Source organism: Dipodomys ordii, unplaced genomic scaffold (genome assembly GCF_000151885.1).
Source record: "Dipodomys ordii isolate 6190 unplaced genomic scaffold, Dord_2.0 Scaffold18, whole genome shotgun sequence".
Classification (NCBI taxonomy): Eukaryota; Metazoa; Chordata; class Mammalia; order Rodentia; family Heteromyidae; genus Dipodomys; species Dipodomys ordii.
This window is the reverse complement of record NW_012267234.1, coordinates 7,700,063-7,724,080: the sequence shown is the minus strand read 5'-3', so window position 1 is coordinate 7,724,080 and position 24,018 is coordinate 7,700,063. Positions and strand designations below refer to the sequence as shown.

The window sequence follows — 24,018 nt, the reverse complement described above, 5'->3', positions numbered from 1 at the left end:
TTGGGAAATGAGTAGTTGTAACCAAACCCTGAAGGCATCTGAAAGATTCTAAGGCCTGGGACTTGCAAGAGCAGGGGGCACTTTTAGCACAAAAAAGAAAACCATTGTTCTCTACTGTTCCCCAGCATTCACTTGCTCCACGTGGCACCCTTAGGTTAGGAAGAATGAAACCACAGTTTACAAACACCTCTTTATTGCAGACATTTCAGGCACAGGTACATGGTACATGTTAGAAGCTGTATTGCAGATTTTATACAGGGTGGTTTCAGAGGCAGCAAGCATCTACCTCTCCCCCACCCCCACTACCCAAATACACAAGATCAGTACCACTGAAACCTCCAGACTGTACTGTTCTCCAAGTAGCTCTGTGTTTAGTGTAGCCAGGTAACCTCTGAGGTCTGAGGAAATATTACCCTCACCCCATAGTGAGAGAGAGGGTATTTATCCCAATCCAGGTGAGCCAGGGTGCCTGCCCTCCTCAATCCTAAAACCCCTAATAGTATTAACCCAAATCCTGGGTTAGACTCCAACCTTCAGTTGCTATTTGCTACTACCTTTACAACCATCCAGAGGCTCAGTGATGAGGAGCTAGATTTGTACTAGGCAAGGCCTCTGTCTTTAAAACTGAGGAACAGAAACTGCCCTAATAGTTAAGGTGATTTGCGATTTGTAGATAGTGGTGTGGGGATGTATGTTATTTAGTGGGGGAATAGAAAATAACCTGGAAATGCCCTGAAGAGGTCTGAGAACTATAAAATGAATCCCTCTGGCTCAGAGTGACTCCTTCCATAGCTCAGAATCTATACTCCAACCCAACAGGGCCTGGCTGTGGGTAACGATATCCTAAGCAGATGGATCTGAACTGTCCTCTGCTTGACATGGAGTGTGGAGCACCCTGAATATGATTCTGACCCTTCAGGGATGAAGCAGACTCCTCCATCATGCTAACAGCCAAGGCCAGAGAGCCTGACCTGGTGGATCAAGTTTGCCAGGGCTTCTCCAGCTACTATAGGATTTAGGCTTATTTCTCCAGCTAGTAAAGCCCTGAATCTGCCCAGAGCAGAAACCACAGAAGGCGTTAGAGCTAACTACAGAGTTTTCAGTGCAAGAGAAGAGTCAGGCCAATGTGAGCTCTCCATCTGGATTCCCAAGATCAGGTGGGCTGTGGAGAACCCTGCCCTCAGGCTTGAAAGAAGCTAGCTGGGAGTACTGCTTCAGAAATGCAGCAAGTACTGCTGAATTTTGAGGCAGAGGTGAGAGGGCAAGACATGAGAAAGACAATGAGGGCAGGGTAGTTACTGATACCCAGCCAACTACTAAACTAATTAAAACAATTTAAACTGTTAAGAAAATTTTTGTGGTTTTATTGTATCATGAGGCATTTGAAACATCTGAACAAATCAGTATCTGGGCGGTGAGGCAGCTGCTTTCTCCTTCACTTCTTTGGGTTACTAGAGCATCTTGTCAGTAGATTAAAAAAAAAAAAAAGACAACCTTTTGCATTACTTAAGTCTTTCCAAGGCATGCGCTGGTACAACACAAACGTCTCCTGTCAGATGCAACTAATCTAACATCCAAACATCATGCACAACACCTTGGTGGGGGGATAGAGCACTGCACCTACTCCCACCTCGGCCCTGCTTGTTTGTGTATGATATTTGGAGCATCTGGAGGAGTGTGATAGTGTCAGAAAAAGGAGGGAGGAGGAAACAGCATGAGTAAGTGGTCAGGAGGAGGTCAGCCAAAGTTGTGCAGGGCAAGCCTGAACATGTCATTGGTGCAAACCCAAGCATCATTGATGTTCTTTAATAGAAACATCTGGTGGAACCCCATGATAGGGTCTTCATCAGCCTGTGGAGAGAGAAAAAAATGATTTGGTAAAGAATGAAGGAAATTCAGTGGCAGAGGAATAAGACAGAGTAAAGACTTGGGGATTAGGCACTACTATCCTAGACTTGGATCCCAGTATAACTAAAGGGTACTTGTGATATGAGTTAAAAAGGCATGTCAAACACTGCTCAACAGAGAAGCCAACAGATGGCCACTTGCACTGTCAAACGTGCTTAAAAGACAGAGCTTACTAGTTAACTATAGCAACAGAGCAGAGGACATGCCTACATCTGAACTTGTTTATGTCTCTAGGCACAAGTGATCAAAATTTTGAAAGAATCCTATAGTACTTAACACTTAATTTACAGTATCAAAAAATTGTAAACACTCTTAGTGTTTGATAATGCCAGACTGTCCAATCAGGAGGAGCTAGTGAAAATACTGACTAGCTGAATAAGTGACACTACTCTAAACTGAGTTCACAAGGGGATCATTAGCCTATAGGAGAAAAAAAACAGCACATTTGGTAATCTCTTTCCTGTCGCATAATACGACATTGTAATGGAAAAAGAAAGGCAAAGCTGGGGGCTGGGGGCTCACACCTGTAATCCTAACTACTCAGGAGGCTGAGATCTAAGGATCGAGGTTCAAAGCCAGCCCAGGCAGGAAAAGCCCATGAGACTCATCTCAATACACCACCAGAAAACTGGAAGTGGCGCTGTGGCTCAAGTGGGAGAGTGCTCACCTTGAGCTAAAGAGCTGAGGGACAGCCCCACGATTGACCAAAAAAAAAAAAAAAAGGCAAAATAACTTCTAGCCAAAATGCAGAAAATGCCAGGCACCATCTGCTCACACCTATAATCTTAGCTACTCAGGAGGCTGAGATCTGAGGACTGCAATTCAAAAGTCCTTGAGAATCTTATCTCCAATTAACTACCAAAAAGCCAGAAATGAAGCAGTACTTCAACTGGTGGAGACACTTGACCTGAGCACAAAAATTCAGGGACAGTGCCCAGACCCTTGAGTTCAAGCTTGAGGACAAGCAAAAAACAATAACAAACAAAAGCAGAAATTCAACACAAAGCCTAGTTGAAGGAACCCAAAGAACCAGTACTATCTCCAAGATCACCTGTTTCTGTGGGAACTAATGTAAGAAAAAAAGGCAAACCAGTTATTTGGGACCTCTAGATTAAAGAGAAACAGTAGGAAGAATCTGAAAGCAGGTGGTAAGTAGCACTGTTTACTACCCAGCTGAAGAATGTCCTTTTCAATTCCAAGGGCCTATAGGCTCTGGACAGATACTTTGTCTGGGTATCCACTGATAAGCACAGCTTTTCTAGTCACATTCAAAGATAAAGCAGGGACCCAGGGTCTGCTCGACCTGTCCCTACCCTAACACTATAGGAGCACTACTACCTTGAGCTGTCCCACAACCATACTGATGATACAGCTATCTGGCGTGGGCTGATGATCCTGTGCCGTGATACTGTGCTGGATTTTCTGGAACGGAAGGCTCTGCAAGAAAAAGGGTGGACAGTGTTTGAAACCAAAGAGGCAAGGAAGAAGTTACCCACATTCCAGCTCTGGTTTTACTTACAGACAACTTCTCCACAATGGCAGCTTTTCCCTGGAACTGCTGTCCTTCCCATGTAAGGCATGATGCATCAATCTGCAGAGCAAACAGAAAACCCATGTCTTAGCATAAGGACTAATCTAAAGCCCTGAAAAAGGTATAGGTCAGAGCAGAGTCCACACTTCCATTTCTCTGTATAATAAGCAGACAAATTATAGCTCCCAAACTTTAGTTAGCAAGTTTAAAAATTATACCCATTGGCTCATGGACTCTGAAAGACTATTCAACAAAATACAGTTATTAAGCTTATTTCCCAGTTTCATTCAAGTCATATGGCTTCTGATATACATGGATCCCAGGAAGGACACATGTGGCCAAGGCTCAGACAAAACCCATCCCATCCTGTTGCATGGCAGCAGTAAGCATCAGTCTCAGAAATGTTATTAGAGAATTAGAGATAACTACCTCCAAGGCTGTGGTGAGTTCCACTGTGGCCTTTCAGAGTTAAATCACAAACAAGGGAGTGAGGTTTGAGGGTGATTGAAGCTGACAAGGCCTCCTAAGGCTTAACCTTGGACTCTTTTATCAGAAGATAGTAGCTTAGCACCCCAACTCTTAAACCACCCCTCCTTTCACAGCCTTCAGGGGCTTTCTTTAAAAGGATCTTTGTTACTTCAGCTGTGACATTAGGCAAGTTACTTATTTTTCTGTTTGTTTCCTAATCCTCTTCAAAGGGGAAATGTGCTGAGGATTTTGAAATATACATACTTTTAGGACCTTGATGAAATTCTTTTCTGAGTCAAGCCTGCTTTAATTATGAGACAATGACCCATAATCCTAGCTACTAAGGAGGCAAGGGAAGGAAGATTCCAAACACAATATAGCAAGAGGATCTCAAAAGAGAGGGAGAGAGAAAGAATGTGAGGAAGTAGGGCTATGGCACAGTGATTGAGCACTTTCTAGCATGCATGAAACTTGGTTGACTCCCTAGTATTGGAGGGAAAAAAAACCCAAAAACTATACTCATAACAAATAGTCTCTGTACTAGATTTGGTATTTTCCAAGTAAGATTTCTTTTGTTGTTTTTTCTAGAGCTGAAGACCGAACTCAGGGCCTTGCACTCGCCAGGCAAGTACTCTTCCACTGAGCTAAATCCCCAACCCCTATTTTTTTTTCTTTTCTTTTTTTTGCCAGTTCTGGGGCTTGAACTCAGGGCCTAGCTGTCTCTGAGCTTCTTTTTGCTCAAGTCTAGCACTCTACCACTTGAGTCACGGTGCCACTTCCGGCCTTTTCTGTACTAAAGAAATGAACCTAGGGCTTCATGCATGCTAGGCAAGCACTCTACCACTAAGCCACATTTCCAGCCTAAGATTTCTTTCTTTTGTCCAAAAATATTTTGAGTGGTGGTTGGAGGTGTGGCTCAAGTGGCAGTGTGCCTGCCTAGCAAGCACCAGGCTCTGAATTCAAACTTCCATCACCCCCCAAAATATCTGAGTGTACCTTGACATTTTGGAGGCAGATTATTCACAAGCCACCAGGCTCTGAGGCTATGTGTGAATCATCTCTATCCTGGGCAGATCTGTTAGTAGTAGCCCCATTAACTATGTATCATTAAATGTATACAGATAAAGTTTTTCAAAGGACTGGCTTCCTTGGGCTAACCTCTTCTGTTTTCCATGAGTATCTAGGGGTTTTTGCCCCCAAAAGAAGTATCTTACACTTTTGTCTTCCAAGGGCTCAGCTTTGCAGTGAAGATACTCATCAGTGTTGCTTCCAGGGGTACTATAAGCCATAGCCGCTGCCTGCTGCTACCCAATCTGCAACACAGGCATTCTGTGGACCAGATGCCCTGACAAGGTGCTGGCCACATGAATAGCAAGCCCTCACTCCCTTTAAAGGATACCACAATCTCCACTCTTGTGGAAGACAGAAATGCATGAACCCAGTAATCAGTAGTTTTCATCCTATACACAGAAACTTCTGAGAGGTACAAGCACTCCAGTAAGAACCTTCAAAACTCATGAACTGGACACACTGGCCCAATATCCGAATTGATTCCCTGGGGTCCTACATGGATTCTAGAACTAGAGACTTACATAAATTGCGCCTAGTTGGGTTCTGTCATTATCAAATAACTGGTAGTAATGCTGAATGAAGCTGGATCCAATCTGCTCCCAAATTGGCTTGTCTCCCATCCTGGAGCGTCACCCCGCCTCGCTGAGACCTGCAAAACCAGTGAGACAGTGATGGAAGTGTTGGTATCCTGGGAAGAGGAGGTAACCAGCCACTGGCCCCTGTTCTTCCCTGGCCTGCTTGCACAGGAATCAGTCTGGGGGTGGGAGACTCCTCCCATGCCGGACCAGTGTTGGGAACCCAGAGGACCATACTCAGCCCTTCCTTTGAGTAGCTCCTGGTCGAGACAGGGGTGGCCAGGGCTGTAGAGCACACATGATGGGTGTTGAGGGTGGAGCCACGACACAGCAAAACCAGAGTAGTCCCTACAATGTCCAATGAAGGAAGGGAAGGTCTTGAAGGAGCTAAATAGTTTCCCCAGTCCCAAATCCCCATATCATTTTATTTAATCCTCTCAACAACTCTAGTAATAAGGCCAGAGTTGCTTCTATTCTTCCCATTTCAGACCAGGAATTACTGATGTCTATATGTGACATTCAAGCTCCCAATACTGTCCCAGGGCTTTGCTGGCAGATGGAGAAAGACCCAGTGAGTGAGGGATGATGGTTTTTCAAGACACCACTTGTGACAAGTTAATCCTTTTTTTTTTTAGTGCCAATCCTGGGGCTTGAACTCAGGGCCTTGGGGCTGTCCCTGAGCTTTTGTGTTCAAGACTAGTGCTCTACCACTTGAGCCACAGCTCTCAGCTTCCCTTTGTGTGCGTGGGGGGTGGGGGGAGATAGATGCAGGCCCACATGGAGTAGGGAAGGGCAAGTAAATCAGAGAGTATCATGGACTTTCCCGTTTGGGCTGGCTTCAAACCATAATCCTCAGATCTCAGTCTCCTTAATAGATAGGATTATAGATGTGGGCCACTGATACTCAGGGTTTTTGTGTGTGTGTGTTTTGGTGGCTGGGAGGGGAGGGGGAGGGGGGGAGAGGAAGGTATGTATTTGCCAAGACTAGAGCTTGAACTGAGAGCCTTGCATTCTTGCTTCCAGGAGCCACACCTCCAGTCCAGCTTTTTGTTGGTTAGAGATAAGTCTCTTTATTTGTCTGCTTGGGCTGGCTTCAAATCTTGATCCTCAGACTTCAGCCTCCTGAGTAGCTAGAATTACAGGCATAAGATACTGGTGCCTGGCTAAGCAAGTGATTTCATCAGCTTCCCTTAGTTCCAAAGGGACAGCTGACATCCCTGAAGCCAGGTGTACTTGACTTGGCCCTTTTTTTAGTACTGCACTGATGAAGGAGATTTCTACCCACTTCAGAGCTAGGAGCATGATACCAGCATAGGAGCAGATAAGGGGTGTAGAGAAATCAATGAGACTGTGAAGGGGAAAACATGTCATTTCTTTTTTCTTATCATAGCACTGCTTTCATCCCAAGAACTGAGGGGAGATCTTCTCAGTTAGACATCATGATCCTCAGGATGCAGGATGAAAAGCCAAACTCTAAGTAAAGACAGAAGCCACTCTGGCTTTGTTAGGCTCCTCCTAGGGAGGGGGACCACATCTTCCTGTAGACACTACAACTGTGGACCCATGTACTGTTCTATAGCTATCTGACCAAAAGTACAAGAAAGCCAGACTCTATGCCAAAAAAAACAATGAGGAAGTGAGTTTGATTTCAGCAGAACCATTGGCAGTGGTAGGATCTGATGTCACTGCCCTTTAGGGCCTCAGAATCCTCTCTGTAAAATGTCGATGCTAACACTGAGATTGTTAAACACTGAGATTGCTGATTGTTGCATAGCTTTACTAAAGTAACCTGGTTAAGTTTTGAATCAATATGGTAAATGCTAGCTTACTGCATTGTCTGTTACCTCACCCAAGGCTAGAGGAGGCAGCAAGGAGGGACAATATATATAGAGAGCCAGTGAGAATGCAGCCAACCTCCCAGCCTTTAACCAACACTCCAGCCAATGAAGAAACAGAAAGCTAAGCCAGCTTTATTTTAGGTTCTCTAAGAGGTAGTGGCACTAAAAATAGAAGCTTAAGGGCTCAGATGACTAGGAAAAGTCGTGTAAGTCTGAAACAACCAGAGGAGAGCTTGGATCCAGCCACGCCTGTACATAGGAACACAAGGTGTGTCCAGTTGATATTCTGCCAAGAAATATATCGATAAGTGGGAAAAGCTCAAGACCCACATCTAATCTCAGCTGCTGCCGGGGTCACATTTCTGAAGAGTTAGGCTGTAGATGTATCCCTACACTAACTTTTCCTTTATAAGCAGTGCACAGCTCCCCAGGCTCACATCTCTGCCCTTTATGTTCCAATTCCACAGTATCCGTGTCATGCGCAGTACCCAATAAAAAGTTGCAAAAAGATGAGTATGTTGGAGCTGAGAAGGTGGCTCAGTGGTAGAGTGCTTGCCTTGCATAAAGCTCTGGGTTCAATTCCTCAGCACCACATAAACAGAAAAAGCCACAAATGGGACTGTGGCTCAAGTGGTAGAGTGCTAGCCTTGAGCTGAAGAGCTGTGGAACAGCACCCAGGTCTAGAGTTCAGGCCTGACGACGGAAGGGGGAAAAAAAAACCACCCCAAAAAGAGTTAAGTTATATCTTCTGCCTTCAGCCCCACAGTTAGGTTGGGCAGCCCTGAGAGAATGCCCTGGCAAAGAGTATGTCAACCAGAAGAAATAGCACCAACAGTGAGGACACAAAAACATAAAGGCAAGGAAGCTAGACGTGGAGGTTAAAGGGACAAAGACTGAAATGAAAGCTCAAAGACAAATACCACCATGTGGGGGATAGTATGCGAGATGAAGTATGGGGATGTCTGTGTGTGTATGAGTGTGTGAGTGTGTGTGTGTGCTGGAACTAGGAGTTGAACTCCAGACCTCATGCTCTTACTTGGCTTTTTTTCTATGTATATGCTGGTCCTGGAGCTTGAACTCACAGCCTAGGTACTGTGGACTACCATTTGAACAGAGTGCCACTTTCAGCTTTTGGTTAACTGGAGTTGTATTTCATAGACTTTCCTATCCCAGATGGCTTCAAACTGTGATCCTCAAATCTCAGCCTCCTAAGTAGCTAAGATGACAGTGTGAGTCACCAGCACTCACCAACTCTGGTTATTTTTGAGATAAGATCTCTTGCTTTTTTTGCCAGGCACTTCCCATCATAGCTAGTATGGCAGGCATGTATATGATGCCTAACATTTTTCTGTTGAGAAAAGATTCCTTGAACTTTTTTTTTAGGGGGAGTGGGAGATTGAGGGGTGAGCAGGCTGGCCGGAAACAGCAATCCTTCCAATCTCAGCCTCCCAAGTGCCTAGGATGACATGAGTATACCACTGCATCCAACTACTGACTAAGACAAGGACTCACAAACCAGCTTAAGCTGGCCCAAAACTACAATTCTGATCTTTGCCTCCCAAATAGTTATGATTACAGGCATGCATGAGCCACTGGTGTCTAGCCTCATGTCTACTAAGAGAAGCTGCTAACTTTTCTTTTCTACTTGGGCTGGCACTCTATACCTAAGCCACACCTCCAACCCCTAAACATTGTTTTAATAAACAGTGATTTCAGTTATCCCAAATCTTCAAAGTCCCAATGCTGTTTTACAATCTGAGAGTTAGATGCTGGCCTACTGGGACTTGGAATATAGATGCAGAAAAGTGATAGAGAAGACATTATCACTAACTTGTCTGGCACACAGACATATGATATTTGAGGGCTGATGGGGAATGCCAAGCTAAAGCAGGTCCTTTGAAATCAGGCACCAGCCATGGCCATCTTCCTTAAACTCACTGTCTGCCAGTCCTCAAATATAGACCTGTAACACATCGCCAAAAGAGAATTCCCTACCAGTGAGAATGATAATCAATCTGCCTTAAATCCTAAGGGTCCAGGACACGAACATACCAGCGAGAGGAGTGAGAAGGGGGGCAGCAATCTAAGACGCAAGTCCAAAAGAATATCTATTCATCAGAAACACAACATAAACAACAACAACAAAAATACCTCTGATGTACTGTGCATCCTGCCCCACAGTCCTCAAGTGATTTTCCACAGTACTTGAAAAAGTGTCAACAAGGCTCTAGGTAAGGTGCACCTTTCTGGCTATCCAACCTTGACTACTGCTATCTCTACCTATTCCCTTTTCCTCTTCAGCAGCCAACCTGGCCTGTTCCTTTTCTAGAACATGCTGAACTTGTTTTTACCTGAAGGTTTTACAATTGTTTTTTTCTACCTAGATCACTCTAACTAGATATCTGCTCCTTGTTACCTATGGCAACTCAAATGTCACTTCCAGAAACACCTTCCCTGACTACCTAGTCTAAGGTACCAAGTCCAGTTACTCATTTCACCCCATGTTGTTTTCTCAACACTCATCACCAGATGAGATCATCCTCACACTTATTTGTTTATAGTCTGCTCCCTAATCAAGGCACCCCTGTTTATAGTGTCTGACTGAAGCCTTTTTGTTGACAAAATGCATAAATGGATGGGTACCCAGCCTAGGATGTCCCTTTTTCTCTGGAGACAGTTCTGGGCAACTCTGTTCAAGTGGTCTAATAATCCCATTTCACCACTTACACCTTCTGAATTGCCAGGAAACAATCCTTTGTCATCCACCCAACTATCGTGTGTGTGTGTGTGTGTGTGTGTGTGTATTAGGTCTTGAACTCCGGGTGATGGCAGCTTTGTCACTCACTCTACCAGGAAACAATCCTTTGTCATCCACCCAACTATCGTGTGTGTGTGTGTGTGTGTGTGTGTGTATTAGGTCTTGAACTCAGGGTGATGGCAGCTTTGTCACTCACTCTACCATTTGAAGTATACTTCTAAATCCAGCTTTCTGCAGGTTAATTGGAAATAAGAACACTGATCCAGGGCTGGGAATGTGGCTTAGTGGTAGAGTGCTTGTCTAGCATTCATAAAGCCCTGGGTTCAATTCCTCAATCAGTACCTAATCAGTACATAAGCAGAAAATGCCAGCAGTGGTGCTGTGGTTCAAGTGCTAGAGTGCTGGCCTTAAGCAAAAGAAGCTGATGGACAATGCCCAGGCACTGAGTTCAAGCCCCAAAACTGGCAGGGGGTGGGGAAACGGGAAGAACGCTGATCCAGCTGTGTGATAGTGGCTCACACCTATAATCCTAGCTACTTAGGAGGCTGAGATCTAAGGATAACTGTTCAAAGCCAGTCCAAGCAGGAAACTCCATTAGACTCTTATCTTCAAAAGCTACTCAAAGCCAGCACCCGGTGGCTCACGCCTATAATCCTAGCTACTCAGGAGGCTGAGATCTGTGGATCACAGTTCAAAGCCAGCCCGAGCAGAAAAGTCCATGAGACTCCTATGTCCAATAAAGCACTATAAACCCGGAAGTGGCACTGTGGCTCAAGTGGTAGAGCGCTTGCCTTGAGCTGAAGAGCACAGGGATAGCACCCAAGTCCCAGAGTTCAAGCCCCATGACCAAAAAAAAAAAAAAGCTACTCAAAAAAAGCTGAAAGTAGCACTGTGGTTCAAGTGGCAGAGCACTTGCCTTGATCAAAAGAAGCTCAGGGATAGGGCCCAGGCCCAGTGTTCAAGCCCAGGACGAGCAAAAAAAAAAAAAAAAAAGGAAGGGCTAGGAAGGTGGCTCAGTGGCAGAGTGCTTGCCTTGTATGCATGGGTTCAATTCCTCAACACCACATAAGCAGAAAAAGCCGGAAGTGGTGCTGTGGCTCAAGTGGTAGCGCTAGCCTTGAGCTGAAGAGCTGAGGGACAGTGCCCAGGCCCAGAGTTCAGGCCCCAGGACCAACAAAAAGAAAAAAGAAAAAAAGAATGCTTATCCTCAGTCTCAGCTTCCAAGTAACTAGGATTACAGCCTTGAGAAATGGAGACCTGGCCACCCATCTATGTTATCTGTGGTATGTAGTAAGTGGTGTTTGGCCCCAAACCTTTCTCTTCCTCTCAAGATCCTGGTCACCTGAGTAGAAGCTATGGCAAATAGTAAAAACAGTCCCACCTCTTCTTTGTGGTATGACCCTCTGATTCTGTGATTGTGGAAAAGAGGGAAATCAACTAAGGGACTAAAGCAGGACCCAGATGTGAGGAGTCATCATCATTTCCTAGGTGAATACTGAGGTCAGTATCTTAAAAGAAGGGCACACATGGTACAGTCTTTTCTTTCCCTCTCTAGTCCTGGGGCTTGAACTCAGGACTTGGCCACTGTCTCTGATCCTCTTTGTGCTCAAGGCTAGCACTCTACCACTTGAGCCACAATGCCACTACTAGCTTTTTCTGAGTGGTTTATTAGAGACAAGTCTCATGGACTTTCCTGTCTGGGCTGGCTTCAAACTGTGATCCTCAGATCTCAGCCTTCTGAGTAGCTAGGATTACAGGCCTGAGCCACCAGAGCCATCCAGCATATGGAGAGCAGACTTGATCCAGAAATGGCAACTGTTTCTTAGGGCTGACACCTGAGGTTTTTGTACTCCCAGCACCACCTAGGCCTTTTCCTCCATCCTGCCTAGGTCTCCACAGCCCTGTGCTGACCCAGAAACTGAATTCAGAGATCTGCATTCTGGTCTCTACCCTGACTTATTTCCTTGCCCCTCTGGGGCACCAATCCTTTTCTCAACAGCTCCAATCTGTAAATTGAGCCTTGGGCACAAACTTGCTAGCAGATATAATGAGACCATGAAGCCCCTAAGTGACCACTCTTGTGGCCTACAACCACTACAGTTGGCCAAAACTACAATTCTGTGACTGAGAACAGGGAAATAAAATGATTAAAAAGTCCAAAAAGAAGAGACGGAATGACACCTGGTTCTAACATTCCCATGGGTCCTCTTATTTGAACCCTGAAAGCTGGTATGGTTATCTTCATTTTGTAAATAAGGAAGCCAAGCTTCAAAGGGTTAAGCAGGAATTCAAGACAGAAGAGACAACCAGTACAGCCAGCACCAGAATATAAGATGGTCAGGGCTAGAAAGACAGAGTTCTGGCCTTTTCTTTCCTTCTGATAACAACAAGCTCCATGCACCTCTGGATGGGAAATACCTGAATATAAGGTCACCAGGTTAAAAGTTTACCTAAAGATAAGGTAGAAATTGCATTCACCTAGCCTGAAGCTACCTACAGGTGAAATGCTTCCACATAGACATCCTTCCAAGAGCAGCAGGTCTTTCAAGTTCTGTCCTAGTGAAACTCAGTGGCTATGGATGACGTATGAGGCTTTAAAATAGAAATAATCCAAAATTATTCCATCTTTGTGACAGCTGTTTCCAGCCTGAAGGCTATGGAGTTGGCATAGAGTAGGCACCAGAAACAAAGAATAAGGCTTAGGACAGTGAAAGTCTCAGCCATACATCTTTTGGCAGTCAGAAACCTGCCAATAAGCAGGCCCATAGGTTGTGTTCTGATCCTTATGTTCTCCTTCCCTGCTACTAAAACACTTCTCCCAACAAGTAGACCTGAGCAAAGCATTACACTCAGAAAGAAACATTCGAGCTGACACAGTAAGAAGGGAGATGGCACTCACTATAGGCCCTATAGCTAGGGTGCTGACCAGAACAATCATTCATATAGCTTGGAAATCACTCCAAGGATAAGCCCCACACTGCTTCCTTCAAGAAGAGATTCAGTACTTCTTGCTACATACAGTCAATGAAAGAAAGTCAGAGACTCTCAAGGGGTAGCCAACCCAAATTTACTACAGACAAACACCATCCTCAAATTATCATCTGCAAAAGTGAGCATAACAAAACAAGAAGTCTAGTATAAGGTTCAATTCACCACTAGCCCAAAGAAATTCTGTTGATCGTGTGTGTGTGTGTGTGTGTCATGGGGCTTGCCCAAAGAAATTCTGTTGATCGTGTGTGTGTGTGTGTGTGTGTGTATGTGTGTGTGTGTGTGTCATGGGGCTTGAACTCTGGGCCTGGGTACCGCCCCTCAGCTCTTCAGCTCAAGGCAAGTGTTCTACCATTTGAGCCACAGCACCACTTCCAGTTTTCTGGTGGTTAATTGAAGATAAAGAGTCTCAGGGCCTTTCCCGCCTGGGCTGGGTTTAAACCTTGATCCTCAGATCTCAGCCTCCAGAGTAGCTAGGATTACAGGTGTGAGCTAGGGTGCCTAATTTCCCTGAGATTCTTATCTCCAATAAACTATTAAAAAAGCCCTAGGATTACAGGCGTGAGCCACCAGTGCCTGGCTTCTGTTCAACTCCCAATGTCCATTTTGTAGAAGAGTTTCTGGATCTATTCTCCTTGCCTTAAAAGGACCATTCCTCTGTCCTAAAAACCCAGGTGAGGATTGGCTAAATTGGATTCTAAAAAAAAAAAAGTAAGGCACACATGGCTTACATCTGTTATGCTAGCTATTTAAGAATTCAAAGCCAGCCCAGTCAAGAAAATCTATGACACTCTTTTTTTTGTGTGTGTGGTCTTCAGGGCCTGGGCACTGTCCTTGGGCCTCCGTGTGCTCAAAACTAGCACTCTACCACTTGAGCCATAGTGCCACTTCTGGCTTTTTTTGACTAACTTATTGGATAGAGATAGAGTCTCACATCCCACAGACTTTCCAGTCTGGGCTGGCTTTGAACCATGATCCTCAGATCTCAGCTTCCTGAGTAGTAGGATTACATGTGTGAGCTACAGGTGCCTAATTTCCATGAGATTTTTTTTTTTTGTTTTTGTTTTTTTTTGGGTCCAGTAGTGGGGCCTGAACTCTGGGCCTGGGCGCTGTCCCTCAGCTCTTCAGCTCAAGGCTAACGCTCTACCACTTGAGCCACAGCGCCACTTCTGGCTTTTTTCTTTTTGCTTATGTGGTGCTGAGGAATCGAACCCAGGGTCTCATGCATGCAAGGCAAGCGTTCTACCACTGAGCCACCTTCCCAGCCCCTTCCATGAGATTTTTATCTCCAATAAACTATTTTTTTAAAAAAAGCCCTAGATATGGAGCTAAAGTTCAAGTGGCTGAACACTAACCTAAACAAAAGCAGCTCAGAGGGGCTGGGAATGTGACTTAGTGGTAAAATGCTTATCTAGCATGCACAAAGCCCCGGGTTTGATTTGTCAGCACCATGTAAACAGAAAAAGCCAGAAATGACGCTGTGGCTCAAGTGGTAGAGTGCTAGCCTTGTGCAAAAGAAGCTCAGGGACAGTGCTCAGCCCCTGTGTTCAAGCCCCAGGAAAGGCAAAAAAAAAAAACAGCTCAGAAACAGTGCCCAAGCACTAAATTCAGACTAAGGGCCAGCACAATAAAGAAAAAAAGAGTCTCACAGACTTTCCAGCCCAGGCTGGCTTTGAACTGTGATCTTCAGATCTCAGGCTCAGGAGTACTTAGGATTACAGGTGTGAGCCACCAGCACCTAGCTCAGTCCCCATTCTTTTTTTTTTTTTTTTGTTCTAAGGAAAGCCTGTGAGACTCTTATCTCCAATTAACTGTCAAAAAAAAAAAAAAAAAAAGCCAGAAGTAGAGCTGTGGCTCAAGTAGTAGATCGCTAGTCTTGAGGAAAAAAGCTCAGGAACAGTGCCCAGGTCCAGAGTTCAAGTCCCAGAATATACACACTCAACAACAAGATGACCATATAATTGTCTTGGTGAAAGGAGAAAATTTAAGTATTAGTTACTGATATCAGTTTAGCTATTCAGAAGAATGAGAGCTGAGGTTGAAGAGGTTCAAAGCCAGTCTAGAAGACTTTTTTTTTTTGGTTGGTTGTGGGGTTGAACTCTGGGGGCCTGGGTGCTGTCCCTCAGCTCTTCAGCTCAAGGCGAGCACTCAACCACTTGAGCTACAATGCCACTTCCAGTTTTCTGGTGGCTTATTGGAGGTAAGAGTCTCATGGATTTTCCTGACTGTACTGGCTTTGAACTGCAATCCTCTGATCTCAGCCTCCTGAGTAGCTAGGATTATAGGCAAGAGCCACTGGCACACAGCTCTAGAAGACTCTTATCTCCAATTAAACAACAAAAACTGGGAAATGGGCTGGGAAGGTAGCTCAGTGGTAGAGTGCTTGCCTTGCATGCATGAGGCCCTGGGTTCGATTCCTCAGCACCACATAAGCAAAATGAAAAAAGCCAGAAGTGGTGCTGTGGCTCAAGTGTTAGAGCGCTAGCCTTGAGCTGAAGAGCTGAGGGACAGCGCCCAGGCCTAGAGTTCGGGCCCCATGACCAGACCCAGAAAAAAAAAGAGAGAAAAAAAGAAAGCCTCAAGTTTATGGATTCCCAACTATAAAAAAATAAAAAATAAAAAAAAAACTGGGAAGTGAGGGAATGGCACAAGTGCCAGCCATGAACAAAAAAGCCAAGCAAGAACAGTGATTGCTGAGTTTAAGCTCTAGTACTGGAATACATACATACACATGCAGACATGCAGAGGTGAGAAAATAATACTTCCAGGTTCCACACACAGAACTAAAAAGCTACAGATAATGCTGGCAAAATCTTCAGACACTGTGGGAATATCCAGCTACTTCTGGGAGACCGAGGTTATAGAAACTAGCAGCAAGACTGAACAGCCACAGAAACTTGGGATGGTAACAGTTTCACTGAAAGGACCTCAGACCTTTCTGAACCCACAACTCAAGAGTTGTATCTCTCTATGGTTTCTGCCAGTCACTGGAAAGGAAGATAGGCCTATCGAAAGCCTTTCCTCCTTCTTAGCTGGGCACTGGTGGCTCATAACTATAATCCTAGCTACTAGATGGACTCGGAATATGGCTTAGTGGCAGAGTGCTTGCCTAGCGTGCATGAAGCCTGGGTTTGATTCCTCATTATCACATAAACAGAAAAAGCCAGAAGTAGCGCTATGGACATGCGATAGAGCACTTGCCTTGAGCACAGAGAGTCTCAAGGACATTGCCCAGGCCCTGAGTTGAAGCCCCAAAACTGGCACAAACAAACAAAACAAAACAATCCTAGCTACTCAGGAGTTCTGAGGATCATGGTTCATAGCCATTCCAAGCAGGAAAGTCTGTGAGACTCTTTAATCACAAAAAGCTGGAAGTGATGCTGTGGCTTACTTAAGTGGTAAGAGTGCAAGCACTGAACAAAAGGAGCTCAGGGATAGTGCATAGGCCCAGAGTTCAAGTCCCAGGACTGGCAAAAACAAAAACAAAACTTTGCTTTTCAATGCTCTAATCATTTAAAAGTCCCCTCTTCCGCACAGGATTAAGAGCTCCTGGTCTCTTCAATTAAGCCCTTAGTACGTAATATCAACATTAATATCCCGTCACCCCCAACACTAAGGGCTGGAGAGAATTCATTTTCTTCCTAAAGCCTCGGCTCAGAGCCAGAAACACAGGACTAAAGAATGTTTGCTGATGAGCCAGCCGCTGGTGGCTCATACTGTTCAGGAGGCTGAGATCTGAGGATCGCAGTTCAAAGCCAGCCTGGGCAGGAAAGTCCATGAGACTCTTATCTCCAATGAACCACTAGAAAACCAGAAGTGGTACTGTGGCTCAAGTGGTAGAGCCCTTGCCTGGAGCTGAAGAGCTCAGGGACAGTGCCCAGACCCAGAATTCAAGTCTACTACTGACCCTCTCCCCCCCTCCAAAAAAAGAATGTTTGCTGAAAAATCTGACCACTGAGAAAAGAGAGAAAAAAAATCCCTAATAACAGGCAAGAAAGGGTAAAGAATTCATACTAATACCTCAGGAAGTTAGGAATCCTTAAGTCTGTCTTGTTTTCATTACAGGGTATGGCCATAAAGACCAGCTTGGCCTCAAACTTGCATTCATCTTGCCTCAACCTCCAAGATACTAGGATCACAGGTATGCAATAATACACTCAAGTTTTTTGGTAATATGGTACCTGCCAGTTATAAATCTGAAACTGCTGTACTTTAATCATTCATCCCATCTCAATGCACCAATTGCCAAGAAAAAATAAATCCAGGGGCTGGGAAGTTGGCTCAGTGGTACACTGCTTGCCTCACATGCACGAGGCCCTGGGTTCGATTCCTCAGCACCACATAAGCAGAAAAAGCCGGAAGTGGCGCTGTGGCTCAAGTAGTAGGGTGCTAGCCTTGAGCTGAAGAGCTGAGGAACAGCACTCAGGCCCAGAATTCAAGCTCCACAAACGACCAAAAAAAAAAGCATCCTACTGGGGCCAGGGACTCACATCTGCAAATCCTAGCTACTCACTAGAGTAGAGGCTGAGATCAAAGCCAGTCCAAACAGGAAAGTCTGAGACTCTTATTTCCAATTAGCCATCAAAAAAAAGTGGGGCATGGAGCTGTGGTTCAAGAGGTAGAGCGCTAGCTCTGAGCAGAAAGCTCAGAGACATAGCCCAGGTCCTTAGTTCAAGCCCCAGAAATGGCACACACATGCACAAAAGAAAAAAAAAGTGGGCATCCTGACATGCTGCTTCTTGATTGTGCCGCCATATTCCAATCAACCCACATCAGGCTCTACTTTCGAAGGCAGTCCTACCTGATAGAGAGCACACATAAGATTTGAGGGGCCAGGCACTGGTGGCTCACACCTGTAATCCTAGCTACTCAGGAGGCTGAGATCTGAGAATCACAGTTCAAAGCCAGCCCAGGCAGGAAAGTCTTTGAGGCTCTTAACTCCAATGAACCACCAGAAAACCAGAAGTGGTGCTGTGGCTCAAGTGGCAGAGTGTTTGTTTGACTTGAACTAAAGAGCTCAGGGACAGCATACAGGCCCAGAGTTCAAGCCCCACCACTGACCCAAAAAAAAAAAAAAAAGATTTGAAAAAATACCAGGGTTCGGGCTGGGAAGGTGGCTCAGTGGTAGAGCACTTGCCTTGCATGCATGAGGCCCTGGGTTCGATTCCTCAGCACCACATAAGCAAAAAGAAAAAAGCAGGAAGTGGCGCTATGGCTCAAGTGCTAGCCTTGAGCTGAAGAACTGAGGGACAGAATCCAGGCCCCACGACCAGACCCAAAAAAACCAAAAAACAAAAACACCAGGGTTCTTTTTTGTTGTTGTTTGTCGTGGGGTTTGAACTCTGGGCTTGGGTGCTGTCCCTGTGCTCTTCAGCTCAAGGCAAACGCTCTACCGCTTGAGCCCCAGCACAACTTCTGGTTTTCTAGTGGTTTATTGGAGATAAGAGATTCACGACTTGGCTGGCTTTGAACCGTGATCCTCAGATCTCAGCCTCCTGAGTAGCTAGGATTTCAGGCATGCGCCACCAGTACATGGCCCCGTGTTCTTTTATCTCTGAGAACTAGAGGGCCTCCAAGTGCAGAAAAGTCAAGCACTTCTTAGGATCAAGGTGTCTAGAAATTGCTAACTCCAAACAAAGAAACCTCAGGAACTCTAAAGGAATTGGAATAAATGGGAATGACCCAAATTCCTCCTATTCTAGGATAATCTTGAAGAAAGAATTGTATCTCTTGACCCTGCAGGTGCTGACACATATGTAGCTCAGTGGTAGAACGACTAGCCTTGTAGACAGAAAGCACTAGGTTCAATCTCCAGCACTGCAAAAAGAAAAAAGGAAAGAAAGCCTCTCTATGGTCAAGCCAGCCAGTCTTAAGAGTATGCAAATAAATCCATAGCCACATACTATACAAACCTGTGTTCTAAAAGTACCAAGTGAAGCAGGGTGCCCAGTGGCTCATGCTTATAATCCTAGCTACTCAGGAGGCTGAGATCTGAGGATCGTGGTTCAAAGCCAGCCAAGGCAGGAAAGTCCGTGAAACTCTTATTTCCAATAAACCACCAGAAAACAAGAAGTGGCACTGTGGCTCAAGTGATAAGAGCACTAGCCTTGAGCTGAAGAGCTGAGGGACAGCACCAAGGCCCAGAGTTCAAGACCCACGACCAAAAATAAAGTACCAAGTGAGGCAATCTAGAGGTCTTGAAACAACTGCTTTCAATTCCCAAAAGTTCCACCTTGTTAGCTGTAGGTGTTTGGAGTAGTCTCTCCTTATCACCTAACTCCACTGGCAAACCAGATCTCTCCAGAGCCTGCTGAATAAACCTGACTTTTTTTTTTTTTTTGGCCAGCCCTGGGGGTTGAACTCAGGAATGGGGCTCTATCCCTGTGCTTCTTTTGCTCGAAGCTAGCACTCTACCACTAGAGCCACAGCACCACTTCCAGCCTTTTTTGTTTATGTGGAATTGAACCTAGGGCTTCATGCAAGCACTCTACCACTAAGCCAAATTCCCAGCCCCTAAACCTGACTTTCATGTGGACAGAGTTGAGAAAAGAGAAGGGAGGCCCTTAGTGATTACCTTAGCAGCAACCTTTGCCTATTCTTGAATTAGACAAATGAATGATTAGGCAGAGTATTTCAACTACAGAAAACCTTTCAAGTCAAGAATACAATGACCAGAACTAGGCACCACTGGCTCACACTTGTAATCTCTAGCTACTTGGGAAGCTAAGAATGGAAAGATAATAAATAGTTCAAGGTGGGATAGGCAGAAAAGTTTGCAAGATCCCTTTCTCAATCCATACTTGGGTATGGTACGCATGCCTATCAAAACAGGTAGATGGAAGTCCAGGTACTCACAAAGGCAAAAAAAGTAAGACCCTATTTAAAAAATAAGCATCCCAGGCAGTGGCTCATACCTATAATCCTAGCTATCCAGAAGGCTGAGATCTGAAAATTGAAGTTTAGAGCCAGCCTGAGCAAACAAATTCTGAACACATTAATCAGCAAAATGCTGCAAGTGGACTCAAGAAGTGGACTGAAAAAAAAGTCAAGTGAGAGCACAAGGTCTTGAGTTCAAGTCCCAGTAATAGAAAATGAATTCACACCCACCCACACATGCTCAAAGCATTGCAAAACAAGGGGCTGGGAAGGTGGCTCAATGGTAGAGCGCCTGCCTTGCATGCCTGAGGCCCTGGATTCGATTCCTCAGCACCACATAAGCAAAAAGAAAAAAAACGGAAGTGGCGATGTGGTTCAAGTGGTAGAGTGCTAGCCTTGAGCTGAAGAGCTGAGGGTCAGCGCCCAGGCCCAGAGTTCAGGCTCCATGACCGGACCCCCCCCCCCCCCCCCAAAAAAAAAAGCTTTGCAAAACAAGATGGAGCCGTGCCTTAGAGTCCCTGCCTAGCAAGTGTAAAGCAGAATTCAAATCCTACTATCGCCAAAAACCAACACTAACAGAAAAAGAATGACTAGAAAAAAACATTATCTGGAGCCAGGCAGCGGTGACTCATGACTATAATCCTAGCTACTTAGGATGCTGAGATCTGAGGATCACATTTGTTTGTTTGGTCGGTCCAGGAACTTAAACTCTGGAGCTCTTCAGCTCAAGGTGAGTGCTCTACTGCTTGAGCTACAGTGCCACTTCTGGTTTTCTAGTAGTTTATTGGAGATAAAGTCTCACAGACTTTCCTGCTGGAGTTGGCTTTGAGCCGTGATCCTCAGATCTCAGCCTCCTGAGTAGCTAGGATTACAGGTGTGAGCCACTGGTGCCCGGCTGAGGATCACGTTTTGGAGCTAGCCTGGGCAGAAAAATCCCTGAGACTCTTGTTTTGGTCAGTCGTGGGGCCTGAACTCGGCTTGGGCACTGTCCCTCAGCTCTTCAGCTCAAGGCTAGTGCTCTACCACTTGAGCCACACAGCACCACTTCTGGCTTTTTCTGCTTTATGTGGTGCTGAGGAATCAAACCGTGGGCCTCATGCATGCAAGCAAGGCAAGCATTCTAGCACTGAGCCACCTTCTCAGCCCCTCCCTGAGAGTCTTATCTCCAATAAACTACTCAAAAAAAAAAAAAAAAAAGCCATAAGTGGCACTGTGTCTCAAGTGGTAAAGTGCTAACCTTGAGCAAAAGAAGCTCCGGAACATCACCAAGGCCCAGAGTTCAACCCACAGGACCCACAAAAACATAAAATAAAATAAAAAGCATCTGGGGAAATACTGAAGAAAAAAGGCCCAGGGACAGTACTTTCCACATTATGGCCCTGACTCAGCCTCAAGAGATCTGGCATTCTTGCTTGTTACTGAGTCTAGTTCTGCTAAGACTGAACTGCTTCTTGAGTACATGGAAGAACTGTGATCCAGATGCTGAAATCAAGGCTTGAGAAGAGATGCTGTCTCTCCCACAAGTCCTAGGGTGTTCTTTGAAAACTAGTCCCTTAATCATCAAACAGAAGTGTCTTTTCGAAATCTGCCTAACACTATCTCTCTGTCCAGATACCCAATGCCATTGAGAGCAATTTCTGGATATCCAACCAGCTTTCAGCTTTCTGCCTTTTTCAGAGAAGCAGTCAATTGAAGAGGAAGCTTGGCTTTCTGCAGCTTTTGCTACCCTGCTTCAGAAAGGCCCTCAGAGCCTAAACCTGAGCCTACTACCCAAATGGGCCTCACCCCACAAGGCACCTTCCACTTTGGCCTCTTGCCTGGTACTGGACTCAAAAAAAAAACTCAGGCCTAGATTCTATTTTCCCAGCATTAAATCCTACCTTATCATTCCATTCTTAAAGAGTCATCCTCTCCGGCCTGGCAATCAATGCTGACTGCTAAGTTTTGATGTGGGGATTGATTGGGCTGTGCCTGAGAAACCTAACAAAAGCCTTGAAGGCTCACATATCCAGCCTCACCTCTTTAGCTTCCTTCCCTGGTAACAGAACCGATCAACCTACCCATAGCTGGGGCCTGGTCACTGATAAGAGAAGGGTGGAGGCCTGGCCTACCCGCCTAGAGATGCTTCACCACATCAGGTCCAGGTCTTCCAGGACTGATCAGGATAAAAGTCCCACGTGGAACCTCCAACCACCCCCAGACTCCCTGATTCTGTCCTCCATGCAAGATAATCCAGCCTAAATTCCACCCAAAGAGAGGTAGGTGTTTGTGCACTCCCAGCAGGCAGTTAAGCAGAGAAGCAGACTATGGCAGGGAACCGGGTGAGGGGATCCAAACCCCTCACCCAGGGGCACCAGGCAGGCACCCTTACCCATGCTGGCTCTGGAGCGAACCGGGTGGCGCTGCCCATCCCCGGATCTTCGCCGGCTGGTGGCAGGACGTGGGGCTGGGGTCTGCTCGCTAGCCAGCTTGTAGAGCTTTTGGGATTCGAGCAGGTTGGGCCAGACCAGACGGGGCGGGGCCCTGTGAACCCCATCCGGATGGTCCGGACGGAAGAAAAAGGCCCTGGCCACAGCAAAGTCCGGCTCACCAGTCATAGCACAGCACGGCCGGGATAGGCGTCTGTCTAGCTCTCAGCGTTTCCCACCGGCCGCTGCCTCAGAGGACCGGCGGGAGGCGGAGCCGCGCGCGACACATGGCCCGGGCCCCGCGCGGCTTCGGGCCGCCAGGAGGGTGGGGAGGGGAGGGGCCTCTCAGCGAGTCGCAGCAGAAGCTCCCGGCGGCCCAGAGCGCGGCTCTTGCAGCCTAGCCCTCGCCCTGGCGCGCTAGCCCCAACACTCACCCGAGGGGCTGGCACGATGGCGGCAGCGGCGGCGGCAACCCAGCGCGGTCTGCGACCGACTGTCCCTTCCCCCCTGCCTTCCCTCGTCCGCCCCGCTGCACTCCGGGAAACGCAGTCCCGCCGCCCACCTTTCAGGCAGTAGTGCGCTATGACAAAACTACAGATCCCAGGGTGCTGTGCGCGGAGGCCCAGAGACGGCCTACAGCGCGGGAGGAGAGGTTAAGCTAGAGAGGGAGGCTGCTGGGGCTAGCCCCTGAGAATTGTGGTCTAGCGGAAGCCTCTGGAACACGGAGTTGGCGCCAGGCAAGGGTCACAGCTCTGTTGTCGCCCGGTCCCAGCTGGCCTGGCCCCGCCCAGGCTGTGCAGGCTACATGGTTGTACTCGCCCCACCGGAGTCTGGCCCGGCCTCGAATTGGACCAGCCGCCCCTCCTGGGCCCCTGGACTGCTTTCGCCTGTGAAGCTCTTCCCCCACACTTAGAGCCATAGCTGTTAGGCTCACTGGATGGCCTTAGCTCGCTGGGGCGGAAACCCACTGCTTCTGCAGCCCCAGTATTCGTGATCCTGCCCTGGGACAGTGGGGTTCTAAGCTGGTTTAAGACACTTCTCTGGCCCAGAGACTCAAATGTCCTAGGGTGAGGTTTGGCTAGAGGTTACACTCACTTGTAGAGAGATTTTTCATTAAGACTTTTATTTCTGCTTTCCTAAGCACACAGAGTAGCCATAAGTTTAATCTTTGATAAAAGAGAACTAGCCGGGCACTGGTGGCTCAAGCCTGTAATCCTAGCTACTCAGGAGGCTGAGATCTCAGGATCGCAGTTGAAAGCCAGTCCGGGAAGGAAAGTCTTTGAAACTCTTATCCCCAATAAACCACTCAGAAAGCCGGAAGTGGCACCGTGGTTCAAGTGGTAGAGCTCTAGCCTTGAGCGAGCTAAGGGACAGTGCCCAGGCCCAAAGTTCAAGCCCACGACTGACCAAAAAAAAACCCAACCAGGGCTGGGAAGGTGGCTCAGTGGTAGAGCGCTTGCCTTGCATGCATGAGGCCCTGGGTTCGATTCCTCAGCACCACGTAAGCAGAAAAAAAGCCAGAAGTGGCGCTGTGGCTCAAGTGGTAGAGTGCTAGCCTTGAGCTGAAGAGCTGAGGGACAGCGCCCAGGCCCAGAGT

At 46.5% G+C, this 24,018-nt stretch overlaps 1 protein-coding gene across 2 annotated transcripts; it reads right to left on the bottom strand.

Annotated features, from left to right (window-relative positions):
* Positions 1-192: 192 nt before the first annotated feature.
* On the bottom strand, positions 193-22,960 carry Nutf2 (nuclear transport factor 2). 2 transcript variants are annotated; one of them, XM_013012608.1, is made up of 5 exons: positions 5,791-5,881; positions 5,500-5,627; positions 3,428-3,499; positions 3,247-3,345; positions 193-1,851 (listed from the first exon to the last, which is right to left on the bottom strand). In XM_013012608.1, the coding sequence occupies exons 2-5, from the start codon at positions 5,596-5,598 to the stop codon at positions 1,738-1,740; spliced, it is 384 nt and encodes a 127-aa protein (XP_012868062.1). In that variant the 5' UTR covers positions 5,599-5,627; positions 5,791-5,881; the 3' UTR covers positions 193-1,737. The 2 variants fall into 2 exon arrangements, with proteins under 2 accessions (XP_012868062.1, XP_012868061.1); XM_013012607.1 differs by lacking the exon at positions 5,791-5,881 and adding an exon at positions 22,856-22,960 and having other exon boundaries at positions 1,344-1,851.
* Positions 22,961-24,018: the final 1,058 nt, after the last annotated feature.